At 41.8% G+C, this 14694-nt stretch overlaps 1 protein-coding gene across 12 annotated transcripts in view; it reads left to right on the forward strand.

The window, feature by feature from the left end:
* EML5 (echinoderm microtubule associated protein like 5) overlaps window positions 1–14694 on the forward strand; it is a 154599-nt gene that overhangs the window by 120252 nt on the left and 19653 nt on the right. For 9 of the 12 annotated variants that reach the window (XM_018053859.1, XM_018053860.1, XM_018053865.1 and 6 more), the window contains 2 exons: window positions 2234–2332; window positions 5900–5920. The exons of 1 other annotated variant lie outside the window; for it this stretch is intronic. In XM_018053859.1, the coding sequence (XP_017909348.1) occupies window positions 2234–2332; window positions 5900–5920 (120 nt within the window). The remainder of the gene's footprint in view (window positions 1–2233; window positions 2333–5899; window positions 5921–14694) is intronic. 2 more of the 12 variants (XM_018053861.1, XM_018053864.1) reach the window with 1 other exon arrangement.

The raw sequence follows: 14694 nt of genomic DNA on the forward strand, positions 1-14694 counted from the left end.
TTGTGACTTGACTGATAATACCTGTTAGATCCAAGAGATGGGAAAATATTTCTTGACGTCTGTTTAACTGATTGTATTGTTGAAAAAGTTCTCTAAGCATCATTTGATGACCAAGGATGTGATAATCCTACTGTAATACTCTATTAATTTTGAATTGCTTTATTACATAAAGTTATAAACTTCGTAAAGTCAGAATGTTGTTCAGTTGCCCAGTTGTGTCCGACTCTTTGTGACCCCCCCATGGACTACAGCACGCCAGTCTTCCCGTCCTTCACCATCTCCTGGGACTTGCTCAAACTCATGTCCATTGGGTCAGTGATGCCATCCAACAAATTTATCCTCTGTCATCCCCTTCTACTCCCGCCTTTGATCTTTCCCAGCATCAGGGTCTTTTCAAATGAGTCAGCTCTTTGCATCAGGTGGCCAAAGTATTAGAGTTTCAGACTCAGCATCGGTCCTTCCAGTGAATTTTCAGGACTGATCTCCTTTAGGATGGACTGGTTTGACCTCCTTGCAGTCCAAGGGACTCTCAAGAGTCTTCTGCGACATCACAGTTCAAAAGCATCAGTTGTTCGGCACTCAGCTTTCTTTATGGTCCAACTCTCACATCCATACATGACTACTGGAAAAACCATAGCCTTGACTAGACGGACCTTTGTCAGCAAAGTGATGTCCCTGCTTTTTAACATGCTTTCTAGGTTGGTCATAACTTTCCTTCCAAGAAGCAAGCATCTTTTAATTTCATGGCTGTAGTTGCCATCTGCAGTGATTTTGAGCCCAACAAAATAGTCTGTCTGTTTGTATTGAAGATGCAGTTTATTTAGTACAAACATTTCTGGCTTTTTTTCCCTCTGGTAGCTTCACTCTAATTAGGTAGAATGGATTATGTGAGTCATAATCCCCTACCCCTGGTCAGTATTAATCATTAATATGGTATATCTGTTTTAGTTTCCTTAAGAAAAAGATTCATCAAGATTACACAAATCAGTGGTAATTTTCTATTCAATACTTTAGGTCATTACAAAATACCTCTTATTAATAGAAAATCCTCTTTGAGGCTTCACTTATCCTTCACAGAGAATATAGAAGATAAGAAAAGACACTACATAAGGATGGAAGTGTAAACACATTTCCATGTTTATACGTGTCATTTGCCTTAGTTTCCTGGATTTTAGTTACTCAGCTCCCTAATGATGGAATGTAGAGAGCTGGGGTAGAGGGGTGCCTAGGCCTCTGCCCCAGTGGCCTCTCTCCGTTCTGCGGGTTCATTGCTGTGCGTATAGTCCAGGAAGTCCTCATCTGATAGCTGATCTACTGATTTAGTCAGTAGCGCATATAATTATTGGTTTATTCCTTTAACTGAACTCAGCCCTGGGAAATATGAAGCACATTTTACTTTGAGAAGTTCAAAAGTAATGTTAGCTATATTAAATGTTATTCAAACATGGTTTTCTTTGGTTTTGTTTTGCTCTTTGGAGGACCTAGTGTCAATGGCGCCCTGTAGCCTGGGCCCAGTCTGCCAGCCTGGCCTCGCCCCCCGCCTCTCCGTTTGGCTTGCAGGAGCCTCCCTTCCCTGCCTCCTGCGCAGTCACAGTCTGCCAGGGCCTCTCCACTGTTGCTGCTACAAGATGAATCAGATTACTTCTTTGATCAGAATTCTTTCAGTACCTCCCCACTGACTACAGAATAAATATAAAATTTAATAATAGGCTTGTTTTCAAAATCCTCTGTAATTCTAGTTCAAACTTGCCTGTCCAATGATATTTCTCACTTGTCTTTTTTGTTACCCTGTATTTCAGCCAAACGAGCCATCTGTATGCATACCCACGGCTTCCCTGCCTGTGTATCTTTGCTTCCAGTATTCCTCTTCCTGAAATGCCTGCCCCAGCCGCATTCACATTTCCAGAATCTGTTGTGTCAGTTCAGGAGTGCCATCTGTTCATAAGAAGAACAGATCGCTGCATATTTCCATAGCGCTTTGATCTTTATCTCTCTTGTGGCGCTTGATGTCTCCAGCCTGGTTTTACATGGGTTATGCCTTTCAGGGTTCACTACGTTAAGGATTTGTCAGTCACGTTTACGTCCTTAGGATGAAGTATATATACTGTGCTCAAAAAATAAATGTTAAATAAGCAAGGAAGTTAAACACAGCAGTTTATTACTCTGAGTAAAGTGCATTTGACTATTTCACATTAAAGTTTTCAAATTTAATTTTCAAATTCTTTTTTTATAGGGACTCAGAGTTTTTATCAGGAACATAATGATGATATTCTGTGCCTCACTGTAAATCAGCACCCCAAATTTATCAACATAGTGGCAACTGGCCAAGTAGGTATGTTTCTGTATTTTAAAAAGAAATAGTATTAAGTAGTTGTCTTCTTTAAATTAATTCAGTATCCTAGGGGAAAGAGACTGAAACACTTTTGTGTATTGTTTGAAATGCATTTGTGCGTGAAGCACGCATCCAGTTTTACCATATTATTTGCTTCCAGGTTTTTTTTTTTTCACTTTGCTTATCTGTATTGGTTCAGACAGTTCAGAATGAAGAGCATTGTATTTTATGATGGTTGAAATAGTTGGATTTAATTGTTTAGCAGAAATTTCTGAGCAGCAGAAAGTTTTAATTTAATAGCATGTAAAGCAGGAAGGAAGAGTCTGAGGCGGGAGTGGTAAGAAAGAGGAGCTGAGAAGTGACTGACGAGCGGGCAGAGCCTCTGCCTCCGGGGACACCCTGGAGAGCTGAGAAGCCGAGCCCATGCTGTCGGTGAGCCCTTCGCCCTCTCCTTTGGCGGTGATCAGATTTGCCAACTGGTTTTGAAATCCCCTATCTTGCTATTTTCTTTCAACTCTAGAAAATTTTGACAAAAGTCATAACTCCTCCACAAGCAAAATGGTGAGCGGGTGGCAGGTCTCTTTAGGACAGACCTACCAGTGACTGACCACGGTCACTGCGGAGCAGCAGACTGATCAGCGCTGCCGTCACAGCCCGCGCGTAGTGTGGAAGGATGGTCGAAGCCATTGGGTTGTTGGGCTTCGGTGAGCCTCAGTGGCTAAGGCAACTTTCCAGGCATTTTTTTTCTTCTTGAAGAAGATAATTTAGGCTTTAACACGATCAGTTAGAAGGTTGTGCTCTGTTATCTATTCGTTCTGCAGTTATGCCATAAAGACCCTTTAATCTTTGTTTCTGTAAAAATTTTCTCCTTTTAAAAAGAAAGGTCGGTTCTTAACCTGTTACATACACAATATTCTAAGCTTTGAATTTATTAGTTATTTACATTTTATTGATGTATAGTTGATACATGATGTGTTAGACTCTGATGTACAGCAGGGTAGTTCTTTTCTGTTACGGGTTATCACAGGATATTGAATATAGTTCCCTGTGGTATACAGTAAGACCTTGTTGTTTATCTGTTTTATATATAGTAGTTTGTATCTGCTAATCCCAGACTTCCAGTTTCTCCCTCCCCCGTATCCTTTCTCCTTTGGTAACCATGAATTTGTTTTCTATGTCTGTGAGTCTCTTCCTGTTTTATTAGTGAGCTAATTTGAGTTGTGTTTTGGATCCCACATATGTGTGATGTCATATGGAATCTGTCTTTTCTCCTTTTGACTTGCTCACTTAGTATGATAATCTCTGGGTCCATCCGTGCTGCTGCAGATGGCATTGTTGCATTCTGTTTTAAGGCTGAGTATTATTCCGTTGTGTATATATGTACCACGTTTTCTTTAACCATTTATCTGCTGATGGACATTTAGGTTGCTTCCATGTCTTGGCTCTTGTAAATAGTGCTGCTATGAACATTAGGATGCATGTATCTTTTCAAAGTAGAGTTTTCTCTGGATATATGCCCAGGAGTGGGATTGCCAGGTCATATGGCAACTCTGTTCTTAGTTTCTTGAGGAATTGCATGCTGTTTTCCATAGTGGCTACACCAATTTACATTCCTAGCAACAGTGTCCTCTGGAGGAGGAAATGGCAGCCCACTCCAGTATTCTTGCCTGGAGCATCCCATGGACAGAGGAGTCTTGTGGGCTCCAGTCCATGGGGTCGCAGAGTCAGACACGACTGAGGGACTAACACATGCATACATCTAACAGTGTAGAAAGGTTCTCTTTTCTCCACACCCTTGAAAAAAATTGTAGACTTTCTGAGGATAGCCGTTCTGACCTGTATCAAGTGATTGGTTTGCATTTCTCTAATAATTTGTGATGTTGAACAGTATGTCTTCTTTGGAGAACAGTATGTTTAGGTCTTCTTCCGATTTTTAATTGGGTTGTTTGTTTTCTGTCATTCAGTTCTGTGAGCTGTTTGCATATTTTGGAAATTAAGCCCTGTTGGTCAAATTATTTGCAGATATTTTCTTCCAATCTGTAGGTTGTCTTTTCATTTTATTTATGGTTTCCTGTGCTATGCAAAAGCTTCTAAATTTCCTTAGGTCCCATTTGTTTATTTTTGCTTTTATTTCTATTGCCTTTGTAAGTTGACCTAAGAAACCATTGGAGAATAGTTCCTTTGCGTCGTTTTACTTGTTTCAATCAATGTTTCTCTGACTTTATGAATTTAGGAGAAACAATTATCTATTGTGGGCCTGAAGGAATGTTTTATATGTAAGTGTTCTAACCTCTCCTTAGGAAGCTCTGTTGTAAAATGCTTCCTCATATAGAACAGAAATCTGTCTCTCTTTCATTGTGATTCACCAGTCCTCATTTTGGGGCACCTAGAATATTTAGACCTGTGATGGTTAAGTCTTTGTCTGTACTCTTTATTTGCCCCAGACCCACAGATATTCCAGGATAAGCCTGTTTTCCAAAACCAAAACCCTCAGTTTTAAACGGTTCTTTATGTGACATAGTTTCAAGGACTGTCATCATTTAGTTGTCATCAGAGCATGTTCAAATTTAAAAGTGGTCTATCCTGACTGGTCTTCTCAGCACAGCCAAGTACTTCATTGCCTTTTCTCTCTTATTCCAGGTCAGGACACAATACATCTACATTATCAATATGTCCTTGAAACAATAATTTCATAGGCTTCCCAGGTGGCGCTAGTGATAAAGAACCCGCCTGCCAATGCAGGAGACATAAGAGACCTGGGTTCAGTCCCTGGGTCGGGGAGACCCCCTGGAGAAGGAAATGGCAGCCCACTCCAGTATCCTTGCCTGGAAAATCCCATGGACAGAGGCGCCTGGCGGGCTGCAGTCCATGGGGTCCAGAGCTGGACACAGCTGAAGCACACAGGGACATAAAGTTCTAATAAAGCAGAGAACAATCGTCTCGCTAAAAAAGGTTTCTAAAGTTTCCTGCTTTCTTTCTTGCTAAAGATTATTGACTCTAAAATTTTTATTAATAAGTGTTTCTACTGTAAATTACAATGAATTTCGTATTTTCTTTTTTGGCAATCTTTTACTCAGAAAATGTTTAGTTAAAAAAAATAAGAAAGGGGTTAGTTTGTGGCCTGAATTAAGAGCCTTCCTTTCCTTGAGTTACATGCCAACTTGTACCATCATTTCTTTCAGATGATTTAGATCCGATTCTTCCCTTCAAGTAGAGCTACATAAAAGCCCGAAGGATCTATTAGCAGGGCGTCTGTAAACCGAAATAAAGTCATATCACTTCTAAACCATATCAGGACTGTTTTAAATGTTTTTCTAGTTTCATGTAAGTCACTAAAGAAAATACTGATCTAAAGATGAAAAGGTCATATGCATATAATACTAATATGCATATATAATTGGAATTAGTGGCTTCACTTACAGTATACTCAATTCTACCTAATTTTATATATGACACAGCTACTTAAACTATCTAAAATCATCTTATGGCAGTTGAGTCTTTATGAATTTTGCAAATAGTGTTCATGCTGTTTCTGGATCATTGTTTTCTGCTACTTTTCCATTGCAGGCGATTCAGCAGACATGTCAGGTAAGGAGATCTATCACTTTCTATTTCACTCATACTGTTAAGTAGTGATAGCCTACATTTTTATAGAGTAAGAAGATGGCTGAACTATTTTGCGTTCTTTAAAAGTCAAGAATACATCATTTTAATGTCATGATACTGAGCCCAATCTACAGTAATTTTTTTAAACTGATATATTTTGACTTTCTTAGCATGCTCAGAATTGTTATAAGCACTTTACTTGTAATACCTATTTAGTCATCACGAGAACTCTCCATAGTAGGTATTAACCTGCCAATGTCATATAGCTGGTAGGAATAAAGGTAAAATTTGATCTTAAGTATGAATCAGTAAATTTTATTGCCTAGAAATAAAAATGTTTCAGTTACTATTTTTATATAATCATCAAAATTATTGCATATGTTAGATCAACAGAACATTTAAAGATTTGAAAATAACTTTTTATTATTGAATTTGACCATGACTTTGTGAAGTTACAAACCTCTTAGATGAACAAATGCATGTCAGTTGTTTTTAGTTATTATAATAGCTTAGGCTTTTTCAACTCAGTTTCAGTTCATTTAAGATAGTAGGAATCAACAGTCTGATAAGAAAACATTGCCCAGTAGTGTGCACACATTTCTCCTCCAGGATAAGGCATGGTGTCATGATTTGACTGTTTAGCCACAAATGTATTTGGCACAGCAGACAGCGGCCTTGCTCTCTTGGGCTACACTCAGGAGCAGAGGTTCGCAGACTTAGCACCCTTGGGCCACATCTGCCCACCACCTGTTTTTGTACAGCCCATGACTAAGTATAGTTTTTAGTCATTTAAATAGTTGGAAAATATCAAAGGAAGAATAAAATTTCACAAAACATGAGCAGTGAGGAATTCAGATTCCAGTGTCCACAGATGAGGCTTCTGGACACGGCCCTGCCTGTTGAGTCACGTACTGTCCACGGCAGCTTTGGTGCTCTCGTGGCAGGGTTGAGGCAGAGACTGTTCTGAGCACTCACCGCTTTCCACTGCAGCTTGGCACACTACAGGTCACAGTGGTTCTGTTTAAAGCTTGACAGGTTTTGAGTGCTGCAGGTACTGCTATATTCCACAACATTTTGTTGTTGTTGAATTATAGTTGATATACAGCGTTATATAACTTTCAGGTATACAACACTGTTATTCATTTTTTATAGCTTATATACCACTAAAAGTTATTAAGATAATGGCTGTACTTCCCCTGTGCTATTCAATATATCCTTACCTATTTTGTACAAAGCATTTTTTATCTCTAATCTCCTGCCCCTCGTCTGCCCCACCGCTTCCCGCTCTCCTTAGGTCGCCTCTAGTTTGCTCTCTGTATCTGTGAGTCTGTTTCTGGGTTGCGTATACGTCCACGTGTATTGGTTTTTAGGTTCTACATATGAGAGGTGTCGCACGGCATCTGTCTTTCTCTGACTTATCTCACTGAATACAACATTCTCTAGGGGTGCCCACCTTGCTGCCATTTGGTTTTTAACCATGGCATATCTATCCTGGCAAAACAAGAGAGGGGAAACGAAAAATAGGCTGGATGTCAAACTATAAAGGCACAGTGAAGTGTGGATTTTGTTGTCAAATGAGATGGTAAAACATTGTGCTTTTTATGCAGTGATACTGTAGCTGTGCTGAAAGAATACACTATATGTCAACATTTTCACACTGACTTTATTGCAATATCCCCAGGTCACAGGAAAGCAAAAATTAGAAAAATCAGGAACTTTAAAACAGTACCTTGAGACTTCCCTGGCGGTCCAGTGCCTGGGACCCCAGGCTCCCACTGCAGGCGGCTCAGGCTCAATCCCTGGTCAGTGAGCTAGGATCCTGCATGCAGTGTGGTGCCGCCAAAAATAAGCAAAATAGAATTTAAAAATTATTTAAACAACACAATATCTCATCACAACAGAATTTCTTCAAAAAATAAAAAGAAAATTTGGCTAAAACCTCAGTAAGGTTCTGAATGACTCATTTGTTAGCTAATTAGGACAAGCTGTTTATTGCTGGCTTAATTAAGTCATGTCTGGCTGCAGTGAATGAGTGTCCAGACAAAATAAACTTGTTTAAGATCTTTTGCCAAGAACCATTGCTAAAACAATTGAGGGCTTTGCGAACAACATCAGTAGTCACTAAAAACAGGCAAAAAGGGGGCAGATGATTCTGAATGGTTCTTGATAGGTTGACAGATGTTGCCAGTTGTTTATTGGAGGAATCAGTGCTGACTTTTCAGTGACAATTTGCCTCTATAAATGGTCTCCATGTAACAACTTGAAAAGATAATATTTTCAAATAACTTAAGAAAACAGTAATTCAGTACAACCTGAAGTGGAATCTGTTAAGATGTACTACAACTGAGGGTGGTAAAAATGTGTGTGGAGCAAGAGCAGAAAAGAGGACATAGTTTGTAAAATTTATAAGGCTTATGGACTTTAAAGGCACCTGAAGCCTATGGTTTATTCACTGTGTTATTCCTCAGCAGCTGCTTTGTGAAAAATATTTCAATCTATCATGTATAATTGAACCTCAGTATTTTGTTTTTGAGAGTCAGCAGTTAACTTTATTTGCCCTCATAGCCTTAACCATCAATCCCATTAATTTCTGTCAGAAACAGAAGGTGAATGTCCGGACTTGCCCTGCCACAGCAGTTCAGTGCTTTAGCAGTAGTAACATCTTGTTGTTGTTGTTCTTTGCAATTTCTGTCACTCAGAGCCAGGACTGAAATTTTTCTGAGACGAACTGCCCTCAGTCTCTATTATGGAAAACTGAATGGCTTTGGAAATGAGTTTTTGCTGCAGATTTGATAGTGTTTCTTAATGATTCAACCTGAAGTTACAAGGAAACTACAATTACAGTTACACACGTTGAAATTACAGTGCTTATATGTGAAACTTATACTGCAGGAGAGTCATTTGGTGACAGCTAATCCTTGGATCACAAGCCATGCCGAACTGCACTGTGCGTGTCTCATCCCATCAGAAATTAAGACACCAGCTTCCCTTTCCCACACAAATTTGCAGCAAGTATATTTTCTGGGCTCAAATTTCAGTTCCAGCAGCATTTTTTTAGATCTTGTTACAAGTGTAAAGAAAATTGCCATATTTAAAAAGTCTGTTTAACTGTACAGTTGAAGAACTTCCACCTAATGTTCAATTTATAGTTATTATTCTGCAATATAATACATGCCAAAAGACAAACATCAGGCCAGAACGCTAATACAGTTTTCTGAATGCCTTCCAAGTGGTTAACATATCCAGTTAAAATCATTTGCTTTCAGACTGATACTCATATTTGACAGCACCTATCTGTGAGACATTGTCAGAACTGAAAATCATTATAGGTCATCATTAACAGATGAACATTTGTAATTTTTTTAAAAAATAAAGAACATTGACTTTGAACCCTACTTAAGTGAATTAATATTCCCCCTCAAAAAAATTAATTCTCATTAGTAGATCAATATTATAAAAATTTTCACTCAGTGAATTTTATCAATAAAACTTTTGTGGAAATTTGTTTTCTACAAAAGAAAATTGTTTCCTTGTATTACATAAGAACCTGCATAATATCTTCAGTTTTGTCTCTCTTACAGTAGAAGTTTGCTGAGTCCTACTCTAGAGGGAGACAGGCAATAAATAAGTACATTTTTTGAAATAGCATGATCTAAGATGGTGATGAACATGATAAAAAACGACAGGGTGATAGCAACAAAGCAGTGGTTTTCAGGAGTGTTAGGATTTAGCCAGGCCAAAAATGATACTAAACAGCGACGGCCAGAGGGTGGTCTGGGGGCTCCAGACTCAGGCCTGGTTTCAGACTCCTAGACCAGCCACACCCCCAGTGGTCCTAGAGGGTCAAGGCATGGCGCTCCTAGATCTCTGTCTCTTTCAAAGAACTGCTCCGGGGGCCACACAGAACCTGCTTCTACCAGCTTCTGCCCAGGGTAGCCGCTGAAGTCTCAGAGACCAGGATTTGTTATTGGAGGCTGATCGCGTAGACATGGAGCAACAACGACTGAAACAGCACACTCCCGGGAGAAGGCAGGTATTCGGTGCCCAGATGGACAAGTAGCCTTATCAACACAGGAAACATTTCAGAAGTCAGGTTCTTACACCCTGGCAAGCAGGCCATTCTAGTGATGGTGAATTCAGTCCTGCTGTGTTGACTCTTTGCTGTGGGGGCCCTAACGCTGAATCAAGAAACAGGAAGGTTAGTGTGACTGGAGTAAAGCCTCTGAGATGAACTTTGAAAGAGGTTGGGTCAGTCACGTGGGGCTTCGCAGGTCATGGAGAGGAGTTTGCATTCCTACGAAGTACAGAGTCCATCACCGGAGAGTTGTAGGCAACGGAGTTTTATGTGATCTAATTTATACTCTGAGTACATCACTTTCTGCACTACTAAGAACAGAGAGGAAAGAGCCTCCAGAAAATTGGGAGGCTCTTGCCGTAGTCCAACCAAAAGACATTTTAAACTAGGGTGCTAGGAGTGAAAATAGAACAGGCAAAGATGGCTTAGATTTTTGAGGTAGGTCCAGCAGTCTTTCTGATGGAGTGGATGGGGGCATGATGGAGAGGAAGGAACAGAGACTAACTTAGTTTCTTGCTTGAGCAGCTGGCTAAATGAGACAGCGGAATACTTTGGGGGAGAGAGTTGGGCAGGAAGAAATTATCTGCAGTCATTAGGAATGAAGGGAGCGTAGGTTCAAATGCAGGAAAACTGGTAGGTTTGGAGGTGGGAAAATAAGGAAGATCCTCTCTGATGGCTTTTGCTGATATTTCATCCTCTGAGGGTGAGGAGGTGCTGAGGGCGTGGGAGAAGCTTCCAAGTTCCCGCTGTGGGATGTGGAAGAGTAAACGCATGTGCTGGGGAAGGTATGGTCCAGTTGCCGTCTGAGCACAGTGGCTGCGCTTCGAGTGGACCCTAAGGGCATCTTTTCTCTCTGGCAGAGTTTGTTCAGCCCACCTACGACTGTGAGGAAGTAAGAATCTGACACCTTTGATCCTTAAGGCAAGTCAAGGAGAGAGAGCTCTGTCTGGAATAGGTCCCTATAGGCAGTTCACTACATGACTTAGTGGCCTTCCACAGGCCCTCTCATGACTGAGAAGAAGGAAATTGATCATTGCCCAGGGGTGCAGAGGGAGGATGCCCGCCTGCCTTTGCTGATTCAGGAGCCCCAGTGTGCTTCCCGTCCCTTCCCCTCTGCCATCCACAGTACCAGCTTCACCCATGAGGCTGCTGTATTTGTGTTATAGAAGGGTTGGAGTTATATGCTTCCTTGCCTTTTCATCAAGTGGGAAAGAGAATAAAATCCTCTTTCAAAACCACAACCTAAAATCAGTGCTTCCTGTCTCCCCTGGGTGGTCCATGGGCTAAGACCTCTCACTCCCAATGCAGGGAGCCCAGGATTGAGCCCTGGTTAAGGAACTAGATCCCACACGTTGCAACTAAGACCCAGTGCAGCCAAATACATGAATATTTTAAAAATAATAATTAGTACTGCCTTTTAGCCTGAGTGAGTCATTTTAAGATGTGAGCAAAGCCTTGAACTGAATCACTGATGTCGGGGCCGAGGGGGAGGGATGAGAAGGATTGTGGGATGTGTGGAGGTCTTATCACAATGGGCGTAGTCTATGACTGTGCAGTGTCTTTCCCCTGAATCGCTTGTATTGCATGAGGGAGGCATGGATTCCTGAATAAAATCAGAGCTTTATTAAGAAAGAAGGAAGGAAGGGATGCTGGGTCCAACATTAGTAGTAATGTCCAGTACAGAGGAAGTGGAGTTGCTCAGTCGTGTCCAACTCTGCAACCCCATGGACTGTAGCCTACCAGGCTCCTCCGTCCATGGAATTTTCCAGGCAAGAATACTAGAGTGGGTTGCCATTTCCTTCTCTTGGGGATCTTCCCAACCCAGGGATCGAACCCAGGTCTCCTGCATTGTAGGCAGATGCTTTTTACCGTCTCAGCCATTGGTACACTTAATGGTCCATATTAAAATATTATTTTTAAAATGAACTGTTTACTATGCTGCATCAAGGCAAACTGCTGCTGCTAAGTCTCTTCAGTCGTGTCCGACTCTCTGTGACCCCATAGACCGCAGCCCACCAGACTCCGCTCTCCCTGGGATTCTCCAGGCAAGAACACTGGAGTGGGTTGCCATTTCCTTCTCTGGTGCATGAAAGTGAAAAGTGAAAGGGAAGTCGCTCAGTCGTGTCTGACTCTTCGCAACCCCATGGACTGCAGCCCACCAGGCTCCTCAGTCCATGGGATTTTCCAGGTGAGAGTACTGGAGTGGGGTGGGGATGAAAAAAAATCCTTTAAAACTTTGACTCTTATGAAATCCACTTGCAATTTTAAGAGACCCTAATGGGCTTCCCTGGTGGCTCCATAGTAAAGAATCCACCTGCCGATGCAGGAGACACGGGTTCGACCCCTGGTCCGGGAAGATCCCACAGGCCGCGGAGCAAGTAAAGCCAGGCGCCACAACTCCTGAGCCTGTGCCCTGGAGCCTGGGAGCCGCAACTCCTGAGCCCACGTGCCTCCGCTGCTGAAGGGCCTGGAGCTCTGCTCAGCCTAGAGCCCGTGCTGTGGGGCAAGAGAGGCCCGCCGCAGCGAGAAGCCCGCACTCCGCAGCTCGAGAGGCGCTGTGCAGCCGCGAGGACCCGGCACAGCCGTAAATAAACTAATAAAGTTATTTGAGAGAGAGAGAGGCCCTATGTGTCCTGGAGATGGAGAGTGAAGCATGGTTACGGATCGTTGGTAGGGTTGATTTTCCAGAGAAAGTCAGTGTGGCAGCTAGGTGCTGACAGCACGCGCCTCTAGAGGCTGGCTCTGCACTGCGGCGTGCGACCCCGGGCAAGGCACTTCACTTCTCTGAGCCTGAGTTCATAGGAACACAGGACTGCCCAGAAGCAAGAATCGGAAAGGACGGGATGTCCCTGGGCACACGTCAAGTCTGTGAGACGTGCCTCTCTGGCGACCTCAGGAAGGGCAGCAGCAGGAGGAGTATCTCAGCTACTCAGCTTCAGGCATGACCACTTTCAGATTACAGGAGAAAGGCAGACAACATGATTTAACCTTGTGTAATGGCATCCGGTCCCATCACTTCATGGAAAATAGATGGGGAAACAGTGGAAACAGTATCAGACTTTATTTTGGGGGGCTCCAAAATCACTGCAGATGGTGACTGCAGCCATGAAATTAAAAGACCCTTACTCCTTGGAAGAAAAGTTATGACCAACCTAGATAACATATTCAAAAGCAGAGACATTACTTTGCCGACTAAGGTCCGTCTAGTCAAGGCTATGGTTTTTCCTGTGGTCATGTGTGGATGTGAGAGTTGGACTGTGAAGAAGGCTGAGCGCCAAAGAATTGATGCTTTTGAACTGTGGTGTTGGAGAAGACTCTTGAGAGTCCCTTGGACTGCAAGGAGATCCAACCAGTCCATTCGGAAGGAGATCAACCCTGGGATTTCTTTGGAAGGAATGATGCTGAAGCTGAAACTCCAGTACTCTGGCCGCCTCATGCGAAGAGTTGACTCATTGGAAAAGACTCTGATGCTGGGAGGGATTGGGGACAGGAGGAGAAGGGGACGACCGAGGATGAGATGGCTGGATGGCATCACTGACTCGATGGACGTGAATCTGAGTGAACTCCGGGAGTTGGTGATGGACAGGGAGGCCTGGCGTGCTGCAATTCATGGGGTCGCAGAGTCGGACACAACTGAGCGACTGAACTGAATTGAACTGAAGGCAGGCCTTGTGGAGAAGGCAGTGGCACCCCACTCCAGTACTCCTGCCTGGAAAATCCCATGGACGGAGGAGCCTGGTGGGCTGCAGTCCATGGGGTCACTAAGAGTCGGACACGACTGAGCAACTTGACTGTCACTTTTCACTTTCACGCATTGGAGAAGAAAATGGCAACCCACTCCAGTGTTCTTGCCTGGAGAATCTATGGGGTCGTGCAGAGTCGGACACGACTGAAGCGACTTAGCAGCAAGGCAGGCGTTGAGAGTGTCCAGTAATTTAAATCTTAAATATTGCTACTGGTGTAAGTTTAGAGCACTCTAAATGTGTAACAGTCTCATAACATAGTCCTACCTATATGTTTTAAGATGTAAATTCTTGGTATAAGTTCTTACCATCTCATTTGATTTTTTAAGTAAAACTTTGAAAAGTTCAGTAATTCAGTTTACTGAAAGTTACTTGCTTTGTAATTTATGAAATATTAAATTTGGAGAATATTGAGTGTTCTTTCTTAAAAATCCATTAGCTACATCATCACATTTAGACAAATACCCTATATAGATTGCCGAGTTTCTTTTTATAGTTATAAAAGCATTTCTGTATCATAGAAGACCTGTTTAGTATTTGTCACCGGCAAAAAAGTATAGAATGATCTCCAGTGTGTGTGTATGTGTAAATCACCAGAATTTCCTACTGAATTAAGTTTACCAATGCCTCATATCCTTTCACCTTTACTGAATGAGGAACGTTCTAATTTTAGTCCAGTGCTTAAATTATTGTGATCAATTTTTCACACATAAATGCTCTATTATGTGGTAAAATTTTATGTCTATTTCCATATTGGTTTTATTTTTTTGCAGTTGCATAAATCTTTGAACAATTTTCAAATTTAACTCCCAGGGTTAATATATTGTAACCTTGTGTGGAGAACTGTCAGCTTTATCATTGTATACTATAAATTGTAGATGGTGTAAAATATAGTCTAAATTTATCAGACTGTTTTCTTCAGAGACTAAAATTTCTTT

This window comes from Capra hircus, chromosome 10, assembly GCF_001704415.2.
Source record: "Capra hircus breed San Clemente chromosome 10, ASM170441v1, whole genome shotgun sequence".
In the NCBI taxonomy this organism is placed as follows: domain Eukaryota; kingdom Metazoa; phylum Chordata; class Mammalia; order Artiodactyla; family Bovidae; genus Capra; species Capra hircus.